Genomic DNA, 25646 nt, shown 5'->3' on the forward strand with positions numbered 1-25646 from the left:
TGAGAGCTGTGTTGAGAGCAGTGTAAAGAAGAAGACAAGATCTACACTTGTCACTCCAAAGACTTCCCTTGCTCTTCTTGACATTTTTAATTCCAGGTCTGTTTCACGCTCTCATTCTCTCCCTCTTCATGCTTGATCTGTTTGGTTCTATAATTTATAAATCGTATTTGTTTCGGCCTGTGCAATTTGGTGTTGATTTATGTTTTGTTTTTAGTTTTGGTTGATTGAGTGTTGATTTGGAGTTGATTTGTGTTTTGTTTTTAGATCTAGTGCTTCTGCGTTGCTAATCTACCCGTGGGAACAAGACAAAATCACCAATCTAGTACTGGTCTAGGACAAAAACACTCGCCCCGCCCTGCTCAACCTGTACCTCCCGTCCTGCACCCACCTGCCCCACACGTTGTCACCCTTTATTGTGCGGGGTGTGGGTTGAAAGTCATCAACCCGCAACTGTGCTGGGCTGGGGCAAAAAGGGCGGAAAACCACCTCGCCCCGCTCCATGCACACCTCTACTTATAGCCTCTAAAAAATAATGTGGCTTTTAAAATAATTAAGCATTTCAGCTTCACTTGTGACGCTTTTAATTAATTACTTTTTGGAATTAAGTCTTTGGCCAGACAACCTGTTTAGGACCCCGCCTGCTAAACGAAGTATACAAACACCTTCGAACTCATAATGCACTTAATTGGGTAAGAGAAAATTTCTTTAAATTGGGTTAGAGAGATTTATTTATTTATTAATTCATTTTATTAGACTAACTGACGTCATATGTTCTTAGAGCATACATAATTCTTACATGCACTATCAAAAATATTTGCGTGAATTTTATCAACCAAAATTGAAAGAAAAGAGAAAGGGAAAAAGAGGTTATGAAAAAGCAGCTTGGCCGGAGGTTCATTTTGTGAAGAAGAAGTACAGAGAAATTAATTAAAGGAGGTACGGTCTTCAAAATACATGTAAATGATACATGAATTTTTAATGGATCAAACTTGGTCCATCCTGGTATACATTTTGTACAGGATGACCAAATTTGCTCCACTAAAAGAAGCTACAGATCGATAAACCTAAACAATATGGGCTTTGATAAAATAAGCAGTATTTATTTTGTCTTGCCCAGTATTTAACACGTCTATATAATACGATACATACTTTATTAATTTCTTCCACCGTAGCTAGGCGGGGGCCAAACCCCTCCGCCACCACTATCTCCGGTGACATAAGACATGCACGACAATGGCACGAGACACAGCCCTCGGCTTCTGAGGTCCCGCCTGCCTTCTTCATTTCCATCTTCCACTGAACCCTGAAATCATAACGGTGTTTTGTGCAAAATGAGAAACAGATAATCTACAAAGCCAAAAAGTCTTTCTTTGAGACCATGCCTACAGGCAAAAAAACGCCTGAGTTTTACCCGATCTGAGGGGACGTTTTGCACGGTACCCCGGATATCTATTCGGGTGAAACCCCAGATATCCCGATTATATATCCAATAAAAAAATAAAAAGTCTTTCTTCCTCCTCCATCTACGTACCACACAGACTCCTTTCATCCTAACGGTCTTTCCTACGTTAGTGAAGTTTCTATTTCTTACCGCTTGCATTGTTCTGCAAGTCTTGTTTCGTGATGACTTCATGTATGGGACGCTCAGTGTCTGCAGAAAAAGAACTGAAAACTTAGTATATATATATTCAGACAAAATTAATTAATTAATATCGTATGCAATAAAAAATAACGATATTCTTAATTAATCTTATCTGCCTATTGTATGAAATTGTGGAAATTCAGAAGCACCTTCTTGATGAACATTTTAGCTAGTTCTCTATGACGACTCTATGTTTTTCAATATATAAATTAACTTCAAAAGTTAATATTAAGAATGCAGCATTTAATATGTACGAGGGCAACCATCCCACAGCTGTTCACAAAAGCATTTTTCTATTCTTTCTAGTGAGAAATTTATATGGTGATTTAGATCAAACTTGTTTTTACAAAGATAAAAGTGTTTATTGAAAATATCACATTTCATTAACTTTAGTACTTCATAATTTTTTGATGAATAATGATTTTCATTGACCCTGCAGTTATGGTGACCTAGCTAGGAAGAATCTTTTTTCGTCTTCTTCTTCTTGTGTTTCTTTCTTTTTGGGGAGGAGCGGGGTTTGGGGCCCGGCCGATATTTCTGCATGAGAGTTGCTCATATAATTTTTTCTGATATAAATATTATAGCTTGGAACTAGAAAGTGAGAAACCCGTATATTAACTACTTTTTTTCTGGTTTTTGGCCAGGCTAGAAAAAACTGGTGCAAGTTCTTTCTTTCTTTCTCTTTTTGATAGATTGCTGTACCTATTGATTAGGCACCGAAGAGCTTATATATCCTTCACCCCCTATATAGGTAGGCTGCTAGGGCGAATCTGTTTCCAAAGCAGCAGTAAACTCTTTTGTTTTGAGCCGCATAATTGGTAAGTTTTGTACAGCAAGGTGTTACTAGAACCGCCACAAAGAAAAAAACATCAATTCTCCAATACATCACGGTTAATAAATAGGAAAGTGTTTTATGTATTACAATTTTTACTATATAAGTTATTTACAAACTTATAATTGATGAAATGATTAGCTAGGCTTATAAGTTGGAGGAATTAAAAATTCCAATTGCAAGTTTCCTAATTCAGAACAAGTTTATCGATAATACACAATTATCACCATAATTCTATTAAAACTTGAAGATTTTCTGTGTATTTTCTCAATTTATTTAGAATTGGAATATTAATCCTTCTTTCACATGAGTACTTTGGGAGCAGGGGTAATGTAACATATATGCCATATATATGTTTTGAATTGCACAACTAATAATCTTTACAAAATCAATAATAATAGTAGTAGTAAAAAAAGCAAAAACAACAATAAAAATATGGTAACAAAAATAATAAATAATAAGGAAAAATATAAATTTACTTTTTGTGTTTTAACCATGTTAATGCCAGGAAAGCAGTTTTGCGACATCGGATAAAAAAAAATATTAAAAAAAAAATAGTAATAAGAAAAAACAGATCAGAGGAGTGACAAAGCCTCTTCTTTGCCCCCCACAAGGAGGGCAACCACCCCAAACAGAGGGGATGGCTCGCATGATCACCCCCATTAATTTGCTGCGTAGCCACTCCCATCAAAAGAGTGGCTCGCACAACCAATACCCCAAGCAAAGGGGATGGCTTGCATGGCCACCCCCATTTGCTTAGCATATACGTATGGCGACGCAAGTCGATCACCTCTGTATTGGTGGTGGTTGCACGAGTGACCTCGGGGGTGACTCACGTACTCCACTATGAAGTGTGACGTGATAAAACTGCTAATGTGATAGTAACTACATTAATGTCACACTAGCAATTTTAAACGGATTTTACTAGAGCGAGGCAAAAAACATAAATCTTAAGAGTTAAAATAACTTAAAAATCGAGGAAATAAATTGAACTTGCATGATTATTGAGCGAGTAAAAGTTTATTTATCCAATTAATAACAAATTAAGCCATATCATCATAAAACACTACATCATACCAAGGCAACAAGCCAACAACAATAAATCAGGCGATTAAAAAAAAAAAAAAAAAGAAAAAGAAAAAGGAGGGAGCATATTCTCAGCTAATATTATACCATAAAAAAGTGTACGTAAATCTCCTATATATAGGTTCCATGTGAGACTTATATTCATCTCCAAATGATGTGCGGTTCAAATTTTTTTTTATATTACATTATATATTTAGAAATGAAAAGAACCCTAGCACTCGTTTAAAATAACGTATTTCGTATGCTTTTCTTTCTAGAAGCATGTTTGGTAGCTTTACCCTAATTTGACGGCCGGTGGTCTCTCTCATCTTTGAAAATTTGACAAGTTTCATTATATTCTTTAAGGATATATATATATATATATATATGATGTCTCAGAGGCGTCAGATAGAGGTAGGCAGGTAGCATAAGAAAATCGAGATTCAAGAGGAATGTCGGGAAGTGAAAATACCTCGACCTGGTTTTGAAGGAATTTGATGTACCCGATAGCCTCCATTAGTACCGATGCTGTATCTGTCTGCCAGATTCTCCACCCACATGCAAAATTGACGTCATTTCGCATTAGCAAATTAAATAACACATTCTAATCTATTCGATCTTTAAATTCTTTCTTAATTATGTATTAAACAATTCAACTCCAACAATATTTGTAATATATATTTCAAGTTATATATGCTTCTTCTAATGGACAAAGCAGCCCATTTGGGTCCACGCTTTTATTAATTAAATGAAGGAATATATAGCATCCTCTATCTCCATTTCACGGTTTAAATTTTATTTTATTGTATTTAATCAGGTTTATAAAGTCATATCATTTAAAAATTTTATTTGATGCGACAGCCGTGAGGCATGGTAAATGAACTGAGGATTGAAATGAAGATGAACGATTTTAAGAATTTTAAGCGACAATATAAACATCATTAAATCTATAAAATTTAATCATAATGACGATGATGACGGAAATTAATGAGGCATGGAAACACTACCTTGCCAAAGGGAGCCACCAACTGCTGAAGAGCTGCAATTCTATCTCCTAGTTTTTCTTTCCTAACCTAGTTGATCAGTACCAAGCCACATTAATTAATTGCATTAATTAATGATTGACCTAAGTATAAAACAAAATATTTATGTCAAATTTAATTTATTCTTTGGCATGCACCTTAAATGGTGGACATGAAGCGCGTGGCTCCAATCGCGATTTCTTGGGTGCAACTTGAGATGCCTTTGCCTCCGTCAAGCTGGGTCTCTTTGCTTCTGTTACTCTGTTTGTGAACTGTGATATCTTTAAAATGCAAAGGGTAAAGATGATCAATTCAAATAATTGAAAGTCAGCCATTCAAAAAAATAAAATAAAACTAGAAAACTGCACACAATGTATAAAGCTGAAGGTGCGCCTATTTTAGCAAAAAGAGAAGGCTAGCTATATATATATTCTTTTGACACAAGTTTTCTTCTTTTTCAAAAACTATATAATATAGGGTTTTCGCTTTTCTAATTTTTCCCCAGTTAAAGGTTACAACGTCTGATGAACATAATCATATTTATCATTCGAATTGTATTCGATCACTAAATGCAAAATCATATATGCATTTGTTAATTATACGTTTTGAGGGTGTTTTTTATTTGAAAAATATTATATTTTGAATTGTTTGTTAATGGTTTTGTTTTGGAAATAGAAAAATAAAAGACAGAAAAAAAAATAAAATTTATTGTTTGTAATTATCATGAACCATGCATATGCTTAGAGTAGATTTATTATGTTCTGAATGATCATTAGCTAGCAAAACCTAACCCTATCACAAAACAACAAAAACAACTTACACGTTGATGATGATTTTTGCATATATCGATCCAAGCTAGGAGAAAGAAGAGAAGATTACTCACATTGCTAGGGCTACAAGACTGCCTGTGCAATTGCTGCATATGATCAAGGCCAAAAGAAGAGCCCTCTTTAAATACGCCAAAACTATCGTGTGAAGGTTGGCTAAAACTTCCACTATATGATCTTTCGGAGGATAATAGATCCAAGGCCTGTAAGTTCATCTCCGAGGAGCTTAAAAATGGCGATGGCGGTTGATTCAAGTTTGAAATATTTATGCTTGGATAAATCTGGCTGAAGTTCCCTCTATTTCCCACCGCCTCATGACTTCCAAAAGTACTAGCGCAGTTCTGGGCGTTGTTAGAGTAGATAAATCCTTTGGAGGAGATGGTCTTGAGCAAGAGCTTCTCACTGAGATCGATATTTAAATTTTTTTGCTCATTCTTTATGCGGGCCGTTGAGGGATGAAAATGGTAATCTTCAATACTTGAGGGGCTGTTTAGCATTTCGGTGAATTTGGGGAAAGATTCTGAGAGCTCTTCCTTGATTTTTGCAAGGTTTAGTTCATGGGCGGACTGACTGGTGAAACTGCCCGCATTGCTAGTCCAGTGAAAGCTCGAGTGATCTTGGAGCATGGAAGTACTGTTGAGAGAAGGGACTAGAATTTCACTATTTTGCCTTGAATCCCCTGGGTTGCAGAAAACTCCTCCATCCTGGTTTGGATTAAAGTTACCAGTATTATTCCTGCATATATATATATATACCCAGTTGAGATAAACGGTTAATTTTCTAATTTCAAAGGAAATCAAAGACATAAAGCAATGACTGTCATCGATCAGTTTATAGTAATATTATCACATGAAGTTAATTAATTTTCCAGTTGTGTGAGTAAATATATCTCATACTACTACTACTACTACTGTAGCATATATAAGGCCTCGGGAGTTCTTTTATTCTCAAAGCAATCGAAGAGCGGAAGAGGGAAAGAATTCCTGAACCTTTCGTGAAATATCTGATAATTGAACAACCTAGCAAAAAATTTCAACTTCTGGCCGGGCACTTTCTGCTTGATGAATACATCAAATCAAAAAAGAAAAAGAAAAAAAGATGCCAAACTCGAAAGTTCATTTATGATAGTACTTTGAATAGCCACACAAAAAAAAAAAAAAAAAAATCATTATAGAATGCTGAGAGAGAGTGAGAAAGAGAGAGAAAGTTGGAGCAAAACTTACAAAGTGATATTTGGGTGCCAAGAATGGTTGGTTCCAGGTCCATAGCAAGTTGTGGTGGGCAAAGAAGAAGAGCCTAGAAGCTGGTCTTGGAGCTGATGATGTTGGCGATGGAGATTTGCAGACTCCATGATGATAAATCGTATTTTAAAAGGCTTGAAAATCCCAAGATGATTAGTAAATAAAAATTAACTGGGTAGCTTTGCGATAGGAATCTCTCTCACTCTATTCAAAGAAAGACAGTTCAGGTGACACCCACATACCTGCTTGCTTTTAGCCACTTTTCTGAGTTTCCTCTTTACTCTTTCAAGTTTACAGCTTATTAAAGTAGCCTTGAAAAGAAAGAAAGAGAGAGCGTGAGTTATTCATCTCCATACCTCTCTCTCTCTCTGACTTTAATCATTTTCCTTCTTCTTCTTCTCTCTCTCTCTGAGCTATGTGTGTTTTTTTTTTGCTCTCTCTCTCTGAGCAATTACTGGAAGATGATTATGCTTCACCTACGCCATGATTAATATCCCTGCCTTCGATCCCAAGGCTTTCGACAAAGGTCTGAGAAGAGAAATGATAGCAACCATACTCTTCCTTCTTTCATCCCCACATGTCCAAAGCTCTTATATATTGCATTTGGTCGGTATCCAATTAAAATGAATCAGCAATCCACAATTCTCTACAGTGTACTCTCTCCAATTCTGTCCAGTGAATGCTCTTTCTTTTCTATGCCTGTCCAATGAATTCCCCCTTCTTTCCTAAACATGATGGGTATATGTGACACTATCATGTGTACAGAATTTGTACAAAGAAATTAAATCTACTACGGACTTTTACTTAGAATAATTTAAATCATCAAATTTTGATTTTAGTTTCTACAAACATTTTTAAAAAATTGTAACAGCGGTAATCTAAGAATTACACTAAATTTGAATGATTAACTTTGTATTACTTGATATTTGTACACATAATTTATCTATATATGGAATCCAAATAGTAGTCTCCAATATTTCTCTGGAGTCTGAACCTAGTTGACTAGAATATATTGAATTAGCATGCACCACCAGACCCCCCCCCCCCCCCCCCCCCTTCCCAAAAATTAAAAGAATTATGATTAAACCTAGTCGGGCTAGCTAGTTACTGACCCCTTTAATCGGAATCTAGGGGGTTTTCAAATTTCGACGCGAGCCGAATTGGGTCGAATTCGGTACATATATAGTTAGAAATTTCAGGTTGGCTTCAAATTCATGTTTACCATCACGTTGGACTAGATCTACAACCTTGATCTACGACAATGAGGGGCTTCAGGCGATTGAGTTCGCGAGCCCTAATTTTGTTGGAGAGTCCTAACTTAGTAGGGTTGGGCTAGATCTATGACCTCTACGTACTCAACGATCTTCAGAATCGTTAGATCTGTAAACTATAAAGTGAGGAGGGCTTCAAGCGATAGAGTTCACGAGCCCTATTCCATTAGGAGGCCCTCGGAGTTCAAGTACAATCGTCGCAACACCGAGGACAACTTCATGGGTTCTTGGGCGACAACAACAACATGGATAGGTTTAGTAATGGGAACAACGTTGAGGAGGCTAGGAGACATGTGAATGTGAAGGCAATGGTAGCGGGTGGTAACGTGGAGATCGGTGCAGAGACTAAGGGAGCAATAGTGACTTAGGGTTTTTTGAAGTCGGGTCGGATCAGGTTTTCTTATTTTTTATTTTTATTTTTTGTAAAATGAATTTCAAATTCTGACCTAACCCGTTTGGGATTCTAACAACTGTTACCGATCCCGAGTTGAACAAGCAGCTTGGGTCAGCTCGAGTGGATTTTGCCCAGCCCTAAGACTTAGGATCAAGAAATGAAAGTTCGAAAAGAAAATAATTGAACCATAGTGGAAGTTTACTTTTGGAGGGCTGGATGCACCACCTTCAATCATATCGGCTGGACTCCTCCCTAGTTAATCCGGGTTATGTATGGCAAACCACTTCATTTTTTTTTTTTAAACATTAAATTCAAAACATTCTATTTTTTATATCACTTTAATTATTTTTTAACTACTTTTTTCACTTTTCTTAAAAAATAAAATCTCAAAATTTATTTCTACTTTATATCACATCAACGTGCTTTTACTAATTTTTTTTTTTTTTAATTTTTTTCGAGATTCAAAACTTTACCAAACACAAACCCTGCTTCTTTGTTTGTGCGTGTCCCTCCGTCCCAAATTCAACGGCATAACAACTTTTCTGAAAATGTACTTAAGTTGTACCGATGAATTAAGAATCTTCAAAACGACTCTAACATTATTATTGCGAAGGGCTAGAATCACACAGACACGGGTAATTATTGGGTGTGCATGTGCCGCAACCAACATTTCTTCTGCCATATAACAATCACCACCTAGCTTCCAAGTCCTCTCATATTTTCATAGGATTATTTTGTTAGAAAATTAATTAAATTAATTATTTTTTATTAAGTAATTAGTGATTTAATATGGTATTATAACAACAGTTTTGATTTCTAACGTTATCTCTATCAATCATCTTCAATTTCTATTAATGTTATATAAACTCTCAAATTTACACTCTCAAATACTTATTCAATGGTGATTTTTACTGCCACGTCAGGAGGTAAGCATTTGAGAATGTAAACTTGAGAGTTCGTGTAGCATTTTTCTTCAATTAAATATTTCTCATGTTGGGTCTCACTTATTATATAAGTAAGAATTTGAGCTCACACATGAAGGAGTATATTAGAATATTAATTAAATAATTAAATAAAATCATTTCCTATCGGTTTAAGCTTTTGAAATATTTAACTAGCACCTTTTTTTGCTTTTTGTTTGTGGCCATGACCCATTCAAAGGTAAAGTTTTCTTCCAAATTAAAATAGAAGAAATTCTTCCAATTTAAACTAATATATATCCAATATGCGTAATTGTTAGCTGCATTTTGAACACATGTAAGTATGATGGCCATTAATTTTTAAGACAATTGCTTAAACGCAGTCGTTGCAGGTTGCAAGCCACAAGCCCTGTCAATTAAGCTTTACAAGTACATATTTTTCATTGATTCGGGGCATTATAGATTGAATATATATGCCAATTTTTATGTTACCCATGAGAACAATATTAGTATAGAGCAAGACAACTAATTAATTTCTACTTTGTCATCCCAATATTGGAAGAGCTAGGTGCCTTAAATTAAAGAATACCCCCATGCCAGGAGATCAATATTATATATGTTTCCTTTAATTAATTTGATAATCTCACTAGTGACCACTAATTTATATATTACTCCAAGACTAAACGAGAGTCGAATTTCAATTGAGTGTCCAAATACGTCACACAAGTTCAAATCAAGATTTTTTGAACCATTATATATTAATTCGCTTTTCATGCAAGGGAGATTTTGGAATTGTCAAGTGGTTTCAAGTCTTTACTGTTTAACCATTTATCCAAAAGTTATATGACTGTTGGATGTTGATTTGGTTAAACCCACAATCCTTAAAAAATTATAACATTCTTCAACACATCTAAATCTGACTTCACGGTGATCCACTTTATTGGTACCGACTTGATAGTAGTAATTTTTTTTTTCGGCTCCACTTATCTATCAAAATTTAATGTCTTAATACTATGTTCATACATAATATCAAGACATTTTAATCTAACCTATAATTCGCCGATTTTGTGACTTAAACTCATGACGTAATGTATAGTTACTAATTATTAAGTGCCTAACTATTAATCCAAAATTATGTTGTTCTAAAATGGTTTTGTACAACCAATTTTTTGTAGGTACCATAAAGTTATTTTAGCCTCGTTTGACTAGGGTTTTTTTTTTTTTCTCTATCAATAGTACTTGCAGCATTCTACCCTAAATACAAAATAATTAAACCTATTTTTACTTTTATGTCACTTTAAAAAGTACACTTTTTCAACATAAAAAGCAAAAAATATTTTTAAAAAAGTTTCATCAAAATGAACCTTTAATGGTCAAGACTCAAGAGTACGTACTAAACAATTAAACATGCTAAAAGATGCAGGTGTAAGGAGAATCCAGTCAGCATTCTACTAGTCAATATGATTCACATACTTTTTAATTTTGAGTAATGCTACACACTTATTTTCAGATTTTTAAGTGCAACATATTCATTGACATGACAACAAAATTTATCATTAAATTTAAAATTTTCTGTCACATTAAAAAGTATACACTTAAGAAGAATGGAAGTGAAAGTATTTGTAACTTTTTCTCTTAATTTAATGACAAAAGTAAAAGTTAATTAGACGTGGCCACTTACTTATATATCATTTCATATATGCTAGAATGCTGCAAGTACTATATATTGATAGAAAAAATAAATAAAAATAAAATAAAACAAATTAGAACCACCGGGGAGACACAATCCAACATGTGAAGTACGCAAAAAAAAAAAAAAGCATGGGTACCATTGACTTCTAAAAAAAAAAAAATTGACAAAAATATATATATATATATATATTTGAATGTAATCCATGCTCTTCTTTCTTTCTTTTTTACCCCCAGGGGCAGTATTATATATGATCAATGCAATTGTGTAAAAGACAACTATAAAATACGTAATAAATGTTAGATTAAAACGAAAATAATTAAAGTTATGCTCCTTCTTCACACCATGTGTAATTCAAGCGTAAGAAAAATAACATATATCTACCTCTATTCATTGAAGACGAATTTTCCAAAATACTGCCACCGGTGTCTCTCTGGTTGATACCCTAAGTGCAAAAGCATTCTTATTTTATGTGCTGAGGAGATTAGCACTTCTACTTTAAAATTCACATATTGTCCTAACGAAGTCTAATGGGCAGACTCCATTTATATATAGCTTGAAAGTACAAATTTTTTCAAGTGTTCACAAAATAGCTTAGCTCATTATGTATGGGCTCAAAAACAAAAATGACTACCAATCTACCCAAAAGAAATAAATAAATATATATATTTGTGATAGAGATATATATACATTGAATATAAATTAAATGATTAAAATCATATATTAATTTCTATAAGCTTAAACTTTGGGGACAAGTGGAGATTTAACATAATATCAGAGTCAGAGGTCATGAGTTTGAACATTGACTATACATCTTATTTCAATTAAATATTTTACGTCTTGGGCTTCACTTTGAATCCATACGTGAGGAAGAGTGTTAAAGTATTGATTAAATGATTAAATTTCCTCATTCCTATCAACTTAAGCTTTTGGGATAAGCTGTGGTTTATTATAGTATCAGAACAAAAGTTCTGAGTTCGAATCGTGTCTTTGTCATTCACCTCATATTTTAATTAAATATTCCATATGTTGGGTTTGGTCTCCCTTATTAAGAGTGAGTTTGGGCCCACACATGAGGGAGTCTTAAAATATACATTAAATTATTATATTCCTATTGGCTTAAACTTTTAGAATAAGCGTCAGTACGTTTAACAATACTTATGTGGGTCTTTTCTACTATAGATAGAAATTTCCTGCAAATTTAAAAGAAATTCATACGAACTAACTTTTAATAATGATATGCTCTCCTTGCATGTGAGAAACACATGCATATTTTTTTAATTTCATGTGCATTTCACATGCTTTTTTTAATAGACATGTATTGCTTTTAGAGGTAGGAAATTTCTGTTCTTTCTACTATCCATTAAAAGAACCAAAAGGAATAAGAAGAGATGGAAATGCTTTAGAAAATATGACAGAAATTAATTATCAATTTTGTTGAGTTGTGTGACCGTAAGAATCTATGTATATATGTTAATTTTTTTTTTTTTTTTAAAAAAATTATGTTCTCGACACAAAAATATTAACAAACAATCTATAACGCAAAACACTTACAAAATATAATTTTTTTTTTTACATATATGTCATATCAAAACATTTTGTCAAATAAAAAAAAAAAATTACCCACAAAGCACATTCACAAAAAGAGTGGTCAATTAGGAGTTTGGACCTTTCTGTCCATGTACTACCTATTAACCATTCACAATGAATTCTTTATATTTATATCTAAAATAGTTAATTAAAAGCTATTTTTTTTTTTATTATTTTAGCTAATGATTTTTCAAATGCATTTTACATCCCATTATCTATTATTTTTCTATATCATTTAAACATGCTTTCACTATTCTTTATTTTATTTCATTTTTAAAAAAAATATATACTTAATTCTTAATTTGATTAAAGAGAGAGAAATGAATATAAAGAGGAAGAGGAAGATCGAGAGAAAGTCATAAAAAACTTATGCATTTTAGTTTAAAGAACCGAATGAATATATTCTTTATAAGTTTGGTTAGCCATCTTACATAAAAATTCCAAATACTAAGCCATTGTAGATTCCACGTAATCATTTATATATGTTGTCGATTTTGAAAAACTTTGAAAATTAAAACTAGCTAGCTAGTGCCCAAAAACATATTTCCAGGCTTAACTTGTGATGTGTTCCTAATCTGCTACTGCTAGCTAAGTTGGCACCAATCAGCGATATTATTTAGAATCAGCATTAATGCTCAAAACAAAAAAGAAAAAAAAAAAGAAGAAGAAGAAGAGAGAGCTAGAAACCAAAAGTATAGTAAATATCTCCATAGATACCAAATAAAATTAGTTTTCTGTTTTATATTTTGACTCTTTTTTGGTCTTTCTTTGAAAGGGGAAAGAGGAGATGGGGGGGCCTGAGTCCAGAGGGGTTTGCCTTTATACAAAGGCAGAAAAGATTTCTCTGATATTTTTTAGTTCTCGTTCAAAACACTCATTATGGTTCTTGAAAGATAAAATTTTCTCAATGATATCCTCTACTAGTAAAGATAAGACTCTAAACCTAGAACTGGCCACTAGTCATCTTTGCACCAAATTATTTTTGTGACATTCACCTATATATCTATATATATATATATATATATATACACTTCTTTTCGTCAATTTTTTCAAATCTTTTTTTTTTTTTTTGTCGCGGCCCTCCGCCCTCTCTCTCTCTCTTGGTTGCACGTTTGTCGGTGTAAAATGAAAAACGTTTAAGGTATTATAACTTTTATTACAATTTTCTTTACAAACTCACGCGCCAGTCCGCTTTTGATGAAAATGAGTGTCACGTAAACTACGTATTACGTAACAATCCACATTTTAGTTGTTGACGTAGCAATTGTCAGATGGGTAGCTCATATTTTAGTGGTCGGCATGATAACTACTACATCATTTTGTAAGAAACTTGCAATTAAAGCTATAATACTCCGAATTACAACACTCATATAAAATATGCAACCTTTTAATTATATATATAAATCAAATGCCTGGATGTGTACTATATGGTGCTTGTACGGAATAGAGGAAGAAGTGTATATACTTATAAACTTTTTAGAAGAGTGATGACTCTGTTTAAATTTAGAAAACCCTAACTGACCTCCATAACAATGCTCAGGTACAAATCTCTCTTTCTCTTATATTTTTATTTGTTTGTCAGAGCCACACACACATGCACAGAGAGAGAGAGAGAGAGAGAGAGATATTAAGGAGATTAATTAGGTGTGATTAAGCTGTCTTTCTCCATCAAAGAAGGTCTATTATAATGTGATCAGACCCACCAAAATTCCCATCAGACGAAAAGTTGATGGGAGAATGTGAGATGAGAGCATGGGCAAGCTGAACAATGCTTTAAAGATATTTCTCCTTTTTACCCTTGACCGAGAGCGCGCCCACTCATCCTACACCCACCCAAATGTTCAACTATTTTTTTCTCTTCGATCTTCAAAGTTAGCCTTCTTTATCCAAAGCTTTTTCTCCCTTTTCCTTTGCTTTCTCACCTTTTGCATATTTCCTACTCTCGCTATCTTCCAAGACGCATTTCACTAAAGCTGCTTCCACACCAGTTTACAATACATTTTTCAATTATTACTCTCATCACTTTCATGAATCGTATATATATATATTTAATGTAATTAATTAAGGGTTTCATTTATTGCCAAGGCAATTTAAGCCACACGTACAAGCTAGTAATTTTAGCCATAAGATGCCGTACCAAGAGTCACATGTTGAACAATATGTCCAATAGATGAAGCAAATCCAAGAGTATATATATATATATATATATATATATATGCAGCCCCAACGATTGTGTAGGCTAATCATGCGTTTTCAAATAAAATTAAAAAATATATATTTCGAATAAAAAAGTGTGTTTGAAAACATTAAAAAAAATATATATATATTTTCATTCCGCAAATAAGGGAATGAGTTTTTAAAAAGCATGATTTTAATTTTTAAACATCGAACTGCAATTTTACTAAGCACTGCATTTTTTAAAATTATTCTGCAAGGCCACAATTTTATAAATTTACCTAGATACTCGACATTCTATAAAGATTGCTATAGCCTATAAGTGCCAAAGACCCATTTGCAAATAAGTTATCTTTATAAATTTGTTTTATGAGCTAGCTATGATGTGAATAGGCAGCAAACATAGTGAAATATTTATATAAAGAAGTTAAAATGAATTAGGTGGAATATGATAGGGGACAAAGTTTTCATTCAAATTGGATTGAAATAATTTATTTATTTATTTTTAACTCAATCTATAAAACTGACATTGACATATGTTCAGAATACATATGATTCTCACATGCAATTTTAATTCACATATTCATTTTTAGTAAAACATGCGATACTTACATGTATTTTAAAAAATACATATGAACGCATTCCCCTCTCTGAAACCCCTCTCTTGAAACCTCTTCTGTCAAGCCTGCCATGTTTGAGCTTCTCTCCCCCTCTTTCTTCTTCCCCTCTCTTCCTATTTCCACCATTTATCTCCCTGCGCACGCCTCCTTTGAGGCGTTTATCCTGCTAGACTTTCTGCTAGCCTTTATCCTGCTAGATTTTCGGCTAGCCTTTCTCCAGAACTATTGCTATAGCATCGTCGGCAGATTTTCCACAACCGGATCGGACTGGTGCGCCTCCTCCCGCTCATGGCCGTGGATCCACCGATATTTTGAAGTTTTTAGATCTAATGTTTTTCAACTTAGATCTACTAACTTCAGGAGGCCTCTCCACCACACGCTCCACACCATCGGATTCCCGGCTCCTTTCTCTTCAACCCACCGTCAACCGCTTCGTCACCCGACAATCACGCGCCAGATCCGGACGCTGTGCGAGCTGTTTCTCCCTGTAACCTGCCGCCTATTCCGATCTTCAGTAGTGGTTTTCCACCTCCGATACTTTGTGATTAGTTTCTGCTTTGTGTTTTTCATTCCCTGTATTTTTCTTTCCTGGGTTCTGGTCTCTCTTGGAGACCCATTCATTGGATATTTTGTTCTGATATTTGTGGTGCCAGTTCTCTTTCATCTCCAGCTCAGTGCCCCCCCAGCCCTCTCCAAGGGGTTGTTTTGGACTGGGTTGAAGGCCTCTGCACGGGTCATGCCCATGTTCTTCACTGATTTGGTCTCGAATCCGCCTTGTGCGGACCAAGCCTTAGCTTTGTTCAAGGTAGATAGGGCCGAAACCTTTTTAGTTCCTTTGGAACTGAAAACTCATCATTCCCTCCTTGGTTACCATTTTACCTATCATTTTGGCACTACTTTTTTAGATTTGAGTTTATTGTTGGGGAGCCCACCCCACTGTTTTAATGTTTGTAACTCTTCTTGTTGAATGAAATTCGTACTTACAAAAAAAAAAAAAAAAAAAAAAAAAAACATATATTTTAGACAGATATATAAATTGCATTAAAATAATTTTCACTAGTCCAATAAATAGGCAATGAATTTATACGCTTTGTTCCATTTATTCACATGGCAAAATATATGTTTTTGAAATTTGGCTAGAACAGGTTACTTGCGGTGTTGAATTGTTGAAAAATAAAAGCCAAAATCGCAAAGAAGCATCCCGTTTAGAGATGCGTTTGAAAAGAATAACGGTTTAAAAGATTCATGCTTTTTGCACAAATCAATGCAATTTGAAAAACGTAAAAAAAAAAAAAAAAATTACATTTTAAAAAATACAAACCGAACCGCATATTTTTAATTAAAATGGTCTATATATAACCATTAAACCAAACAGACGCTTAATTAGCTTGGTCGCATGCTTAGGAACATTTTAACCCAAATTAATTATGAGATTATCTTTCTAATTAAGAGGACCCCCAACACTTTGAAACGAGTATATATATATATATATAAATAACAAGCAAGCAGCTTTAGTGTGTTTGAATCCTTCAAAGACCAATTCTAATTTTCTTAGAGACCCCCCTAAAAGCAATTTGCTATGATTGATGACTTTAGGGGTCTATCCGTATCATCAAATAGAAAGCACAACTCTTTTTCCAAGTCCTAGCCTGTCAACGTTGAGTCAAACACCCCGCGATATTTGTGTCACTTCCTTATAAATCAGCTTTATCATAAAGTTATACCATTCTCTAAAATAATATCCAAATTAAATAATTTTACTTTAATTAGCACGTAGATGATAAACCAATATATATATATTATATTTTTTTTTAGTGTAAATTAGCTTAATTTGTCTTGTTTATCGAGTGATGTAGAAGGTTCTTAACCCAATACCTGTATCGATCCTCAAAGAAAGTAAGAAACTATTGCCAATAGTTTAGCCTAGCTTTCTCCTCCTTTCCTCAATAATTAGTGGTCTATCTTGCAGAGATTCCAAGGGACTTTAAGTGACTGCACCCAATAGGCCAATACTATCTAATTATAAGACTGCAATTGTTCATGCATTGAAGAACCAAAAATCAGAACCCTTCTTCATTTCTATTCCATTAACATGTTTATTAGACCATTTTCAATTGCAAGCGACCTTACATTATCTCGCAAAATTTATAATTTTTCTTTGATCGCCCGTTAATTTTGAATTTAGAGAATTTGCAGTGAGAAGTTAGGAAAGTCAAGCATAAGGTGTCTCACTAGAATCCGGCTAGCAAGAGGTCACTCGAGTCATTATTTGTTAGAGAAAAAAATGAGCTAAAGGAAAATTGAAGAAGAAGAGTGTTTTGTGAAAATGATACATACCTCTTTAAAGATTCCCTTCCCCTTTCTTTATGGAGTCTTTTCCCACACTTTATCGGTTAGAGGAGGCGTCTATGGGATAATTGATTTGATTATGTGGCCCCCACTCCATAGTGCATATGTTCTTTAGCCTTTAAGAATGAATGGGCGTAGCAGTCTAAGTGACAGTAATTAAAAAACTATAGATACGCCATCTCTTTAGCATTCGTGCACTCGTCCCACTTGGTCTATTTGGCTAAGTTCGATGAGTCTATATATAAGGTTTGTTAAAAATTGGCTTGTTTTGGGCTATCAAATAGGCTGGAAAGGCCCGCTTTTAGAAGGCTTGTTATATGGTAAATCATATGAGATTTTACATATTTAATAATGTATATGTTACCACGTCACTTAAAATTGACACTATATATATTATTGAAGACAACAAAACAAAATCGAATCATTGTCATTGTAACTTTAAACGGAGAGAATCCTTTATAAGAGCAAAAGATTATAATTACGAAAATGAAAAATCCATGAACATGTACATGATGTTAGTTTTAAATGTAACACTATGTATTCTCTCTCCCCTTATTTTAAAAGACTAGAGGATTGCAAAAAAAAATAAATCTTAATCTTAATAAAGTGTATGCTTTTCTTTATATATTTTTTGGCAATTAATTACTCACAACACACAATGTTTCCTTTCTTCTTTCCAATAATTAATCTCATTATTTCGTAATGCCTTTTAACATGAATATATAATTTACCTTTTGAGTCAAATATTTGGCAAAGCCCTCAAAAGGAGGTCTAAAGCAGCAGGATTTAAAGGTGTCTTAAGAAGAAGACAAAACATTTTGAACGGAAGAATATGCTTTCTCAAGCTTAGGGGCATGAAATCCAAAGCTAGGGGGCCATGCCCCTCCCCCCTCTCTTTGCTTTCCATCCCCACTGAAACCATAAATATTAATTACCTTATTCTATGCGATTCCCTCATCTTCCTATAATCTGTCTCTGTGCCAGACTTTGCTATATCGTCCAACGTAGCTTTTGCCGTCTATGTATGTTCATGTATATACCCCCCCTCCCCCCCCCCTATGAATCTGTCATATATATATATATATATATATATATATATATATATATATATTCAGCTTTTCGCAATCCACTATCTTTGTTTATGAGAAAGGTGGAAACATGTTTTTTGCACCCATGCATTTTCCATTGCCTTCTCGGAACACACCAGATGAATCAATGTCAATGATGTCATTCATAAGGTTCTCTTGAAGAGAATAAAGATATTAAATATTCATATTCATATTGTAATATATATGTATGAGATTGATTGCTTCAAAGTTATGCCGGTGTTTCGGAATCGCTCCAACAAAGGACGGAGATGAGGGATTTTTTGTTTTATAATTGAGGGAATCATGCTACTCTTTAAAGAAGGTTTAGGGGGCATTCTTGAGGGGAAAAAAGATACCCCATGAACCAGCCTGCCCACCTCTCTTTGATAAGATAGGCGACAAATCATTTAATTAAAATATATATATAACAAGTGAGATCTTTGGAGTTAAGCTCCATATTTAAGACCCCTGCTCTAGTATTAGGTCCATTCGTAGCTCACTAGAGTAATTTGATATGCCATAACAAAAAAGAGTTATATCTCTCTCTTTAAATAAGAAAACATTGAAAAAAAAAAATCAAAAAAAATTTTACGTCGAAACAAACAGTCTTTAGACCATCATGAGAGGGAAAATTTGCCCTATAGACAAACTAGCCTACCTCTCTTATATGGAGTGTAGGATTATATCAAATCAATTCTTGTGGTACAAAAATTATTTTAAAGCTCCTTATAATATTCTCTTATATCAAATCGGTAATTATGTCTAATGCCGTGAAAAATTCGTCCATTTTTCTTATGACACTCCTACAAAATTATCATTCTACCCTCAATTAAAAAATTACAAAATATATATATATATATTAAAAAAAAAAAGAAAAAAAAAAAAAAAGGAGTGGTGGCCTCTCCAGGAATGACAATAACCATCCCTCATATCTATGAGGGGCAACAACCCTCCTCTGCGAGGGACGATAATCATCCTTCATTGATCTAAGAGACAACTACTCCTCACAAATGAGGAATAATAGTTATACTTAACTGATTTTAAGGGCATTCGCTTCTTTTAGATGAGAAGTGGTTGCCTCTCATAGATACGAGGAGTAGAGGCCACCACCCCCTTTTTTTCTTTTTCTTTTTTAATATTGTTAATTATTTATTCTATTTATTTTTTATAATTTTTTTATTTAAGGGTAGAATGATAATTTTGTAAAAACTTTGTCAAAAAATAGACGACTCTGAACAAAATTGGATGGAATGATCGATATGATATAGAAGAACATCACGAGCTTTCAAATAATTTTTATATTAGCCTAAACCCCATGGATCGAATTAATAATTTTTCAGAAAAAAAAAAAAAAAAAAAGAGGCACGGTAACACATGAATTGAGAAATTAGAGATTTTCAGAAAATAATGTCCAATCAATTCCAAAGATTTTTTTTTTTCCCTAAAATGCCTAATAAAGCACAGATTATCAATGCATTCGATAGACGTATTTACATATAAGGTGCGTTTGGGATTGCGATTTCATAGATAATAAGTATAATTTTAAACCAAATTGCAAAACATAAATCGTTTGAAAACTGCGTTTTTAAAAATTGCCATTTGAAAACGTAAAAAATCTACTTTTTCAAATCGCAGATAAGATGATGCTTTTTTGAAAACGCAAAATTTTAAAGGCTAATTTGCGATTTTAAATGCTAAACTGCAATTTTGCCAAAACACTTCACTGCGTTTTTAAAAATCACTTTTTTTAAATCGCACTTTTTTAAATTGCAAACCCAAACCCAATCGAGTCCTAACCTTTAAGCCTCTTACTAAAAGCAGCAGAAAGACCTGCAGAATTCCAAGCGACGTTTAGAATGGACCCAAAAAAAGATGATAAAACATGTCCTGTTCAAAGAAAAATAAATAAATCAATCGATAGAAATAACGACAGCCTTTTACCAAATCAAAGCCAAAATTCCTTTTAGTACAGTCAGTATCCTTCATAACTGACTGGCCTGTAATTTATTTAGCAATGGTAAACTTTGAATATCAAATGTTAGTAATACTAATAATTTACAAGTATAACTAAACAATACTATCAACAGAAACAATGAGCAAGAACAATATAAAGTCTATTTGATTTGACTTGCAAACCGTGTTGACAACCCTTTCTCAACCGGACAGTCACACATGCAAAATACACTGAGCAAGATGAGTAGCCTCACGAAACTCCAATTCCAAATTCAAAACTCACAACATCTGTCCTTTGTTTCTTCACTAAAGGGGTAAATCCCAGCTCTATTCCATTTTCCAGCTCTCTCTCTATCCAAGCCTCGCAATCTATCTCAGCATCTATGGCTTCTGTAAACTTCATATTTCCAGCTGTGTCGGATCTCCTCCTTTTCAATGCCTGTCTGATCCTGTCAGTGTCAATCTTACTCTTGTAGCTTGACTTCCGATCAGGTTCCACTGATTTTGGCCCAATCTGACCATCACCATCCTCAACAACACTAATAGCACTGCCACTATCACCTGTCTGACATGGTAAAGCTCCTTTCACAGTAGGACAGCTTTGAGCTCTTTCCAGGTTCTGACTGCTAATAGACTTTACGCTTCCACCGTCCACCAGGATCTTAGGGCTAGAGGTGTAATCAGCCGTTGACCCACTGGAAACACATGTTTGAGGGCTATTAACCACAGCCTTCTGAACTACAGCTTTAGATTGAGTGATCCTCCCATTTGCAGTTGGTGGCGCTTGTTTTCTATCTTGCTTTACCAACTTGACTGTCATCTGCTGTATGACCTCTGAAAGAAATCACAAAGTTAAAAAAAGACAAAAAAAGAAAAGAAAAGGGCTTCATGGAAACAGCAGCCATCAAAAAGGCCAGGAAGGGGGAGGTTGAACACCAAGCAACCGCTATATTAGATGAAGAGACGACCATTAAAAGACATCATCCGTGCTTTAGAGAAAAAAATAAACAAACAAAACAAAAATGAGAAAGTGGAAAAACACATGTACACACTCAGACAACAACCAAGTCTTCTGGTTTTTATTAAAGCTATCTTCTATGTCCAGATTACTTTTTTTTAGTAGAAAGACCAACATGAAGCTGACTTCAATCCACACAAGCCATAATTCATGATAATAAAAGGACAAAGAACATTGTGTGGAGGTAAATCATAACTAACCTTTTAACTGTTTTGGAGAAACTTCAAACTCCAGCCACCAAAACTTCTTCTTCTTTGTAAGCAGCTCCATCTTTTCTAAGGCAGTGGCAGCAAGGAAGATGGAACTAGCTGCAATATAATCAGGTTTGTACTGCAAGCACAACGTTGTCCGAAGCCTACATGTCCCATTCACAGGATACTTTAAGTATCCGAAAGATCTAAAAAATCCAAATTTACATTTATGCTATGCCATATACTAAAAAACTATGATGAGAACTAAGAATCTTACGAATCATTCACAAAATTCCACGCTACTTTTGCAAGGTCAGAAAGCTCCAATTTCTTCAGAGCTGCAGCAAGAGGCTTGTATGGAAGTTGAATATCGAAATCAAAAGCAATTGTTGACATCAGAAGTCTCTCCCCAACCAAGATTAACTGCTTCTGCTTGTCATAAACTTTCTACAAGCATAAAGTGGTAAATAAGAAACCAAGATCATGCTATAGAAAGCCATAAGCAAGCATGGGCATCTCTGCTTACACGTTCTCTTCTTATTCTTTGTGAGGCTAAAGGATCCCATGCATACATCAACTCATACGCCAGAAAAACAACATCCTTCAGGTTGCGCGGTGTCTCCTCTATTTTGCAAGCAAGAAACAAGCTTGCAGTTGCAATTGTCTGTAAAATGGCACCACCATGTTACAATGGGAAGAAGCATAACCAGCTAAATACATATAACTAAAAATTAAGCATATCCTTTCAAGCTTCCACCTTTGGCATGTTGAGAAAAGCTGGACTTCACTAAGAAAAGATGTTCTTTATTATTGGAACCATATCTATTTCCAAGATCATTTGATAGTCTTTGATTCTTTTAAGGGTATACATAGATGACATCATTCAAAAGATAAGAGAACAACACAGATGCATCATTAGAACTTGCTTAGTGCTGCCCCACAAAACGCTCAGATTGATCTTGAGGCTCTTATATAAACTTTAGGTGGGGCTCCCTGTGGAATGATGAAAGCGTGGTTGTTCCTGTATCATCAAATTCATTGCTGTGGGTCTTTTTCTCTCACCATATTTTATAGCCTGTCTCCTGGTTATAAACTATTCATATTATGAAAATTCATGCCTTAAACTTCACCGCAGCGGTAAGACAATCAATGTAAATGATGCATTCACGTATAAACTATAGCAGATGCACATTAGCTTTAGAAAGAGAAGGCTAAACAAAAGGTCCCTTTTTCCTCTATTCATCTTCTTCTCACCACTTCTCATTCATCCTCCCCTGCGCCACCTACAGATTCAGTTGCGGGTGTCTAACATCAATTAGCTAAGGAGGACGAGGCGCAAAGAGCAAACCGCTCTTTGATTCCTGGTGATTTGCATGAGAACGAGACAGAGGGGGATTATCTATGGAGCATTTGAATTACCCTTGCTGTTTGAATGGTTGAAAGTCATCTTCTTCGTGGATTTTCTTTTTCCCGTGAAAGAGCATGTTCAAATATATCTCACATAGTCCAACAGTCATATCATAAACATCGATTACAACTCCCTCAAAATATTTAAGTGATAAGAAATAGGAAAGCATTATAAAATGTCTACCTGCCAATCATTCTTAGCATGAGATTGATGCATATAAAACCGATGGCATAACATCATTCCACTAGCTATTTTCACCTGAGGCCTGAAAGGCAGACAGCATATCACCATTATCAAACACCATTTAAGCTCACATATCAGGCACTACTAGAACTCAAAGTTATTAATATAATAAATCAAAACTTAAGCTTACAGGTTAAGCTTCTCGCCAAGCTCTTGAATAAATTTGCAATATGACATCCGCAAATGTGACTCATACTCGAAATCAATTCCATCCTTCCTGGAGGGGGAATGGTCTTCAATTTCTTTTCCACTGAAATACCACCTACGTGTATAGCAAGGAGGCTCTTCTGGCATACACATGGGTTAGCACCTCTAGAAATCCCACACTGATAATAATCTCAAAGAAAGAAGATACCAAAAAAATAAAACTCAATCCGAGAACTAAATTTTTGGTGCTTGTGTAGCAGCTTTCCCAATTAATCACCTACAGAGAAAAAACCAAGGAAAAATGAATTATCAATTTAACAAAGAGCAATCACCTAGGAAATAAGTTTTAGAGGAACTTCTGAAAAAAATCATGTTCTTACTAATATAAAGATCAAACATACTCTGCCATCTATATGCAGAATATCTAGAGGAGAAATAACAAATATTTCATGATTTTTTCCCTCAAAAAATCTAAGTAAAATCCCAGAATTTTACAGTTTACTTTTTGAGATTCACAAGCCCAGATGGCTATTTCACATGATATCAAATGACAAAAGATGTTCACATTAATCACAGGATAACCAGATATTGTCAACACAGACACGACTTGTGACTGATTCTATATGGAGAACACAAAAACAATGAATATTACCAGGAAAAGCTGATTTTCCTTTTAGGGTGACCAATGGAGGAGGTTTTTTAAAGTACCTTCCCATTGTCCCCATATTCATAAAAATTGTGCATAAATTCAGGAAATATAATCACAATATAACAATTATGAATTATACCTAGTAGGAATGATTTTTATCCATAAGTTTCAAAAGTGTTAATCCAAAAAAAAAAATAGTTTCGATTTTTCCATACAAAGACTACCTAGTTTGCTAGAACTCCAGAAGTTCTTGGGGCTATGCCACATTCAAACATTTTAAGGTCTACACAAGCGGAGCATACCACAACCATCGGATATATTCATTGTTTTTGTAGCCGATAAATCATGGGAAAAGATAATTGAGGGGGAAAAAAAAAAAAAACCCTAGAACCCGGTACTACCAATTCAATTACAACAAGTACTAATTTACGGGAGTTTCTCAGAAACCAAACACGAGCAAAGAGAAAGAATCAAAAGAATAGAAAGCTTCAGAGGAAAAAGTAGTACCTGAGGCTTGCGAAACTTTGAGGAGGCTGCGCAGCCGAAAACCCTGAGCTTTTCAAGGTTTTCAGTTCTGTGTATTGAGTCTATTGACTTGCTGACTTATGTGAAGTCCCTTTCTTGGAAGCTACTCTTTAGCGTGTGCTTTTTTACGCGTTCACATCTTTTCCTCTCACTTTACGACGTGTCTTTTTTTTTTTTTTTAAACAAAAAAAAAACATAAATAGATGAGTGAAAATAAAATTGCAATAATCGAAACAAAGGCCGAAAGATAATACGATCTATTGCAACAATCCATTAATCCACGGCTCCGGAGAAGAACCTTAAGATAAAAGGAGTAAAAGGAAAAACTACTGGCGATAGCAATTCATGGTGGGATTTATAAATGCAGAAGCACTCGAAAAATTCTTAATTTCAAACTAACTGCAAAACAAGCTATAAAAACTAAGAGATAATGTACATACAGATAATGAATTCCCATCGTAAATTATGAAACAAATAACAACAATGCCTTTATTTTGAGGTTCATATTTAAAAATGAAATTTTCTTTGCAACAGAAGAACTTATGTATAGAGCTTAAGGAGCAGGTGTAAAGAACCGTCTAATCTACTAGAAAGAGTCAAAATGGGCTTTGGCGCATACAGCTCATGCGCATCATAGCATACACACGTTGCAACAAGTAATGTCGTTGGGAGAGAGTTGACTAGAGATGGTGGAGGAGAGGTGCATGGCTTGTGTGGGCTTGTGTGGGTGGAGAGGTTGCAGTAAATCTAAAATTCAAACTCCAAACAAAAGTGATGTTGAAACCA

General features: G+C 34.4%; 2 protein-coding genes across 3 annotated transcripts; both read right to left on the bottom strand.

The window, feature by feature from the left end:
- Positions 1-867: 867 nt before the first annotated feature.
- On the bottom strand, positions 868-7203 carry LOC133870111 (transcription factor bHLH110). Of its 2 annotated transcripts, XM_062307163.1 has the most exons (8): positions 6872-7203; positions 6612-6763; positions 5445-6123; positions 4720-4842; positions 4547-4612; positions 4012-4077; positions 1592-1651; positions 868-1303 (listed from the first exon to the last, which is right to left on the bottom strand). In XM_062307163.1, exons 2-8 carry the CDS (start codon positions 6737-6739, stop codon positions 1154-1156), a joined length of 1272 nt encoding a protein of 423 aa, XP_062163147.1. In that variant the 5' UTR covers positions 6740-6763; positions 6872-7203; the 3' UTR covers positions 868-1153. The 2 variants fall into 2 exon arrangements, with proteins under 2 accessions (XP_062163147.1, XP_062163146.1); XM_062307162.1 differs by having other exon boundaries at positions 6612-7203.
- Positions 7204-20642: 13439 nt separating this feature from the next.
- On the bottom strand, positions 20643-24994 carry LOC133870222 (cyclin-T1-3). The gene is made up of 7 exons (XM_062307304.1): positions 24843-24994; positions 23670-23963; positions 23480-23561; positions 22415-22552; positions 22166-22335; positions 21898-22052; positions 20643-21513 (listed from the first exon to the last, which is right to left on the bottom strand). The coding sequence occupies exons 2-7, from the start codon at positions 23837-23839 to the stop codon at positions 20930-20932; spliced, it is 1299 nt and encodes a 432-aa protein (XP_062163288.1). The 5' UTR covers positions 23840-23963; positions 24843-24994; the 3' UTR covers positions 20643-20929.
- Positions 24995-25646: the final 652 nt, after the last annotated feature.

Source organism: Alnus glutinosa, chromosome 6 (genome assembly GCF_958979055.1).
Source record: "Alnus glutinosa chromosome 6, dhAlnGlut1.1, whole genome shotgun sequence".
In the NCBI taxonomy this organism is placed as follows: Eukaryota; Viridiplantae; Streptophyta; class Magnoliopsida; order Fagales; family Betulaceae; genus Alnus; species Alnus glutinosa.

Excerpts from the sequence above, each read along its gene's own strand:
- LOC133870111 (XM_062307163.1), bottom strand. The coding sequence starts at position 6,739 with ATGGAGTCTGCAAATCTCCATCGCCAACATCATCAGCTCCAAGACCAG. Across the intron at positions 4,078-4,546 it reads TGGTGGCTCCCTTTGGCAAG|ACAGATACAGCATCGGTACT; the intron begins GTAGTGTTTCCA and ends AGAATCTGGCAG. Across the intron at positions 1,304-1,591 it reads CTTGCAGAACAATGCAAGCG|GGTTCAGTGGAAGATGGAAA; the intron begins GTAAGAAATAGA and ends TTATGATTTCAG.
- LOC133870222 (XM_062307304.1), bottom strand. The coding sequence starts at position 23,839 with ATGTGTATGCCAGAAGAGCCTCCTTGCTATACACGTAGGTGGTATTTC. Across the intron at positions 23,562-23,669 it reads CTTGGCGAGAAGCTTAACCT|GCCTCAGGTGAAAATAGCTA; the intron begins GTAAGCTTAAGT and ends TCTGCCTTTCAG. Across the intron at positions 22,336-22,414 it reads AAAGAATAAGAAGAGAACGT|AAAGTTTATGACAAGCAGAA; the intron begins GTAAGCAGAGAT and ends TTATGCTTGTAG.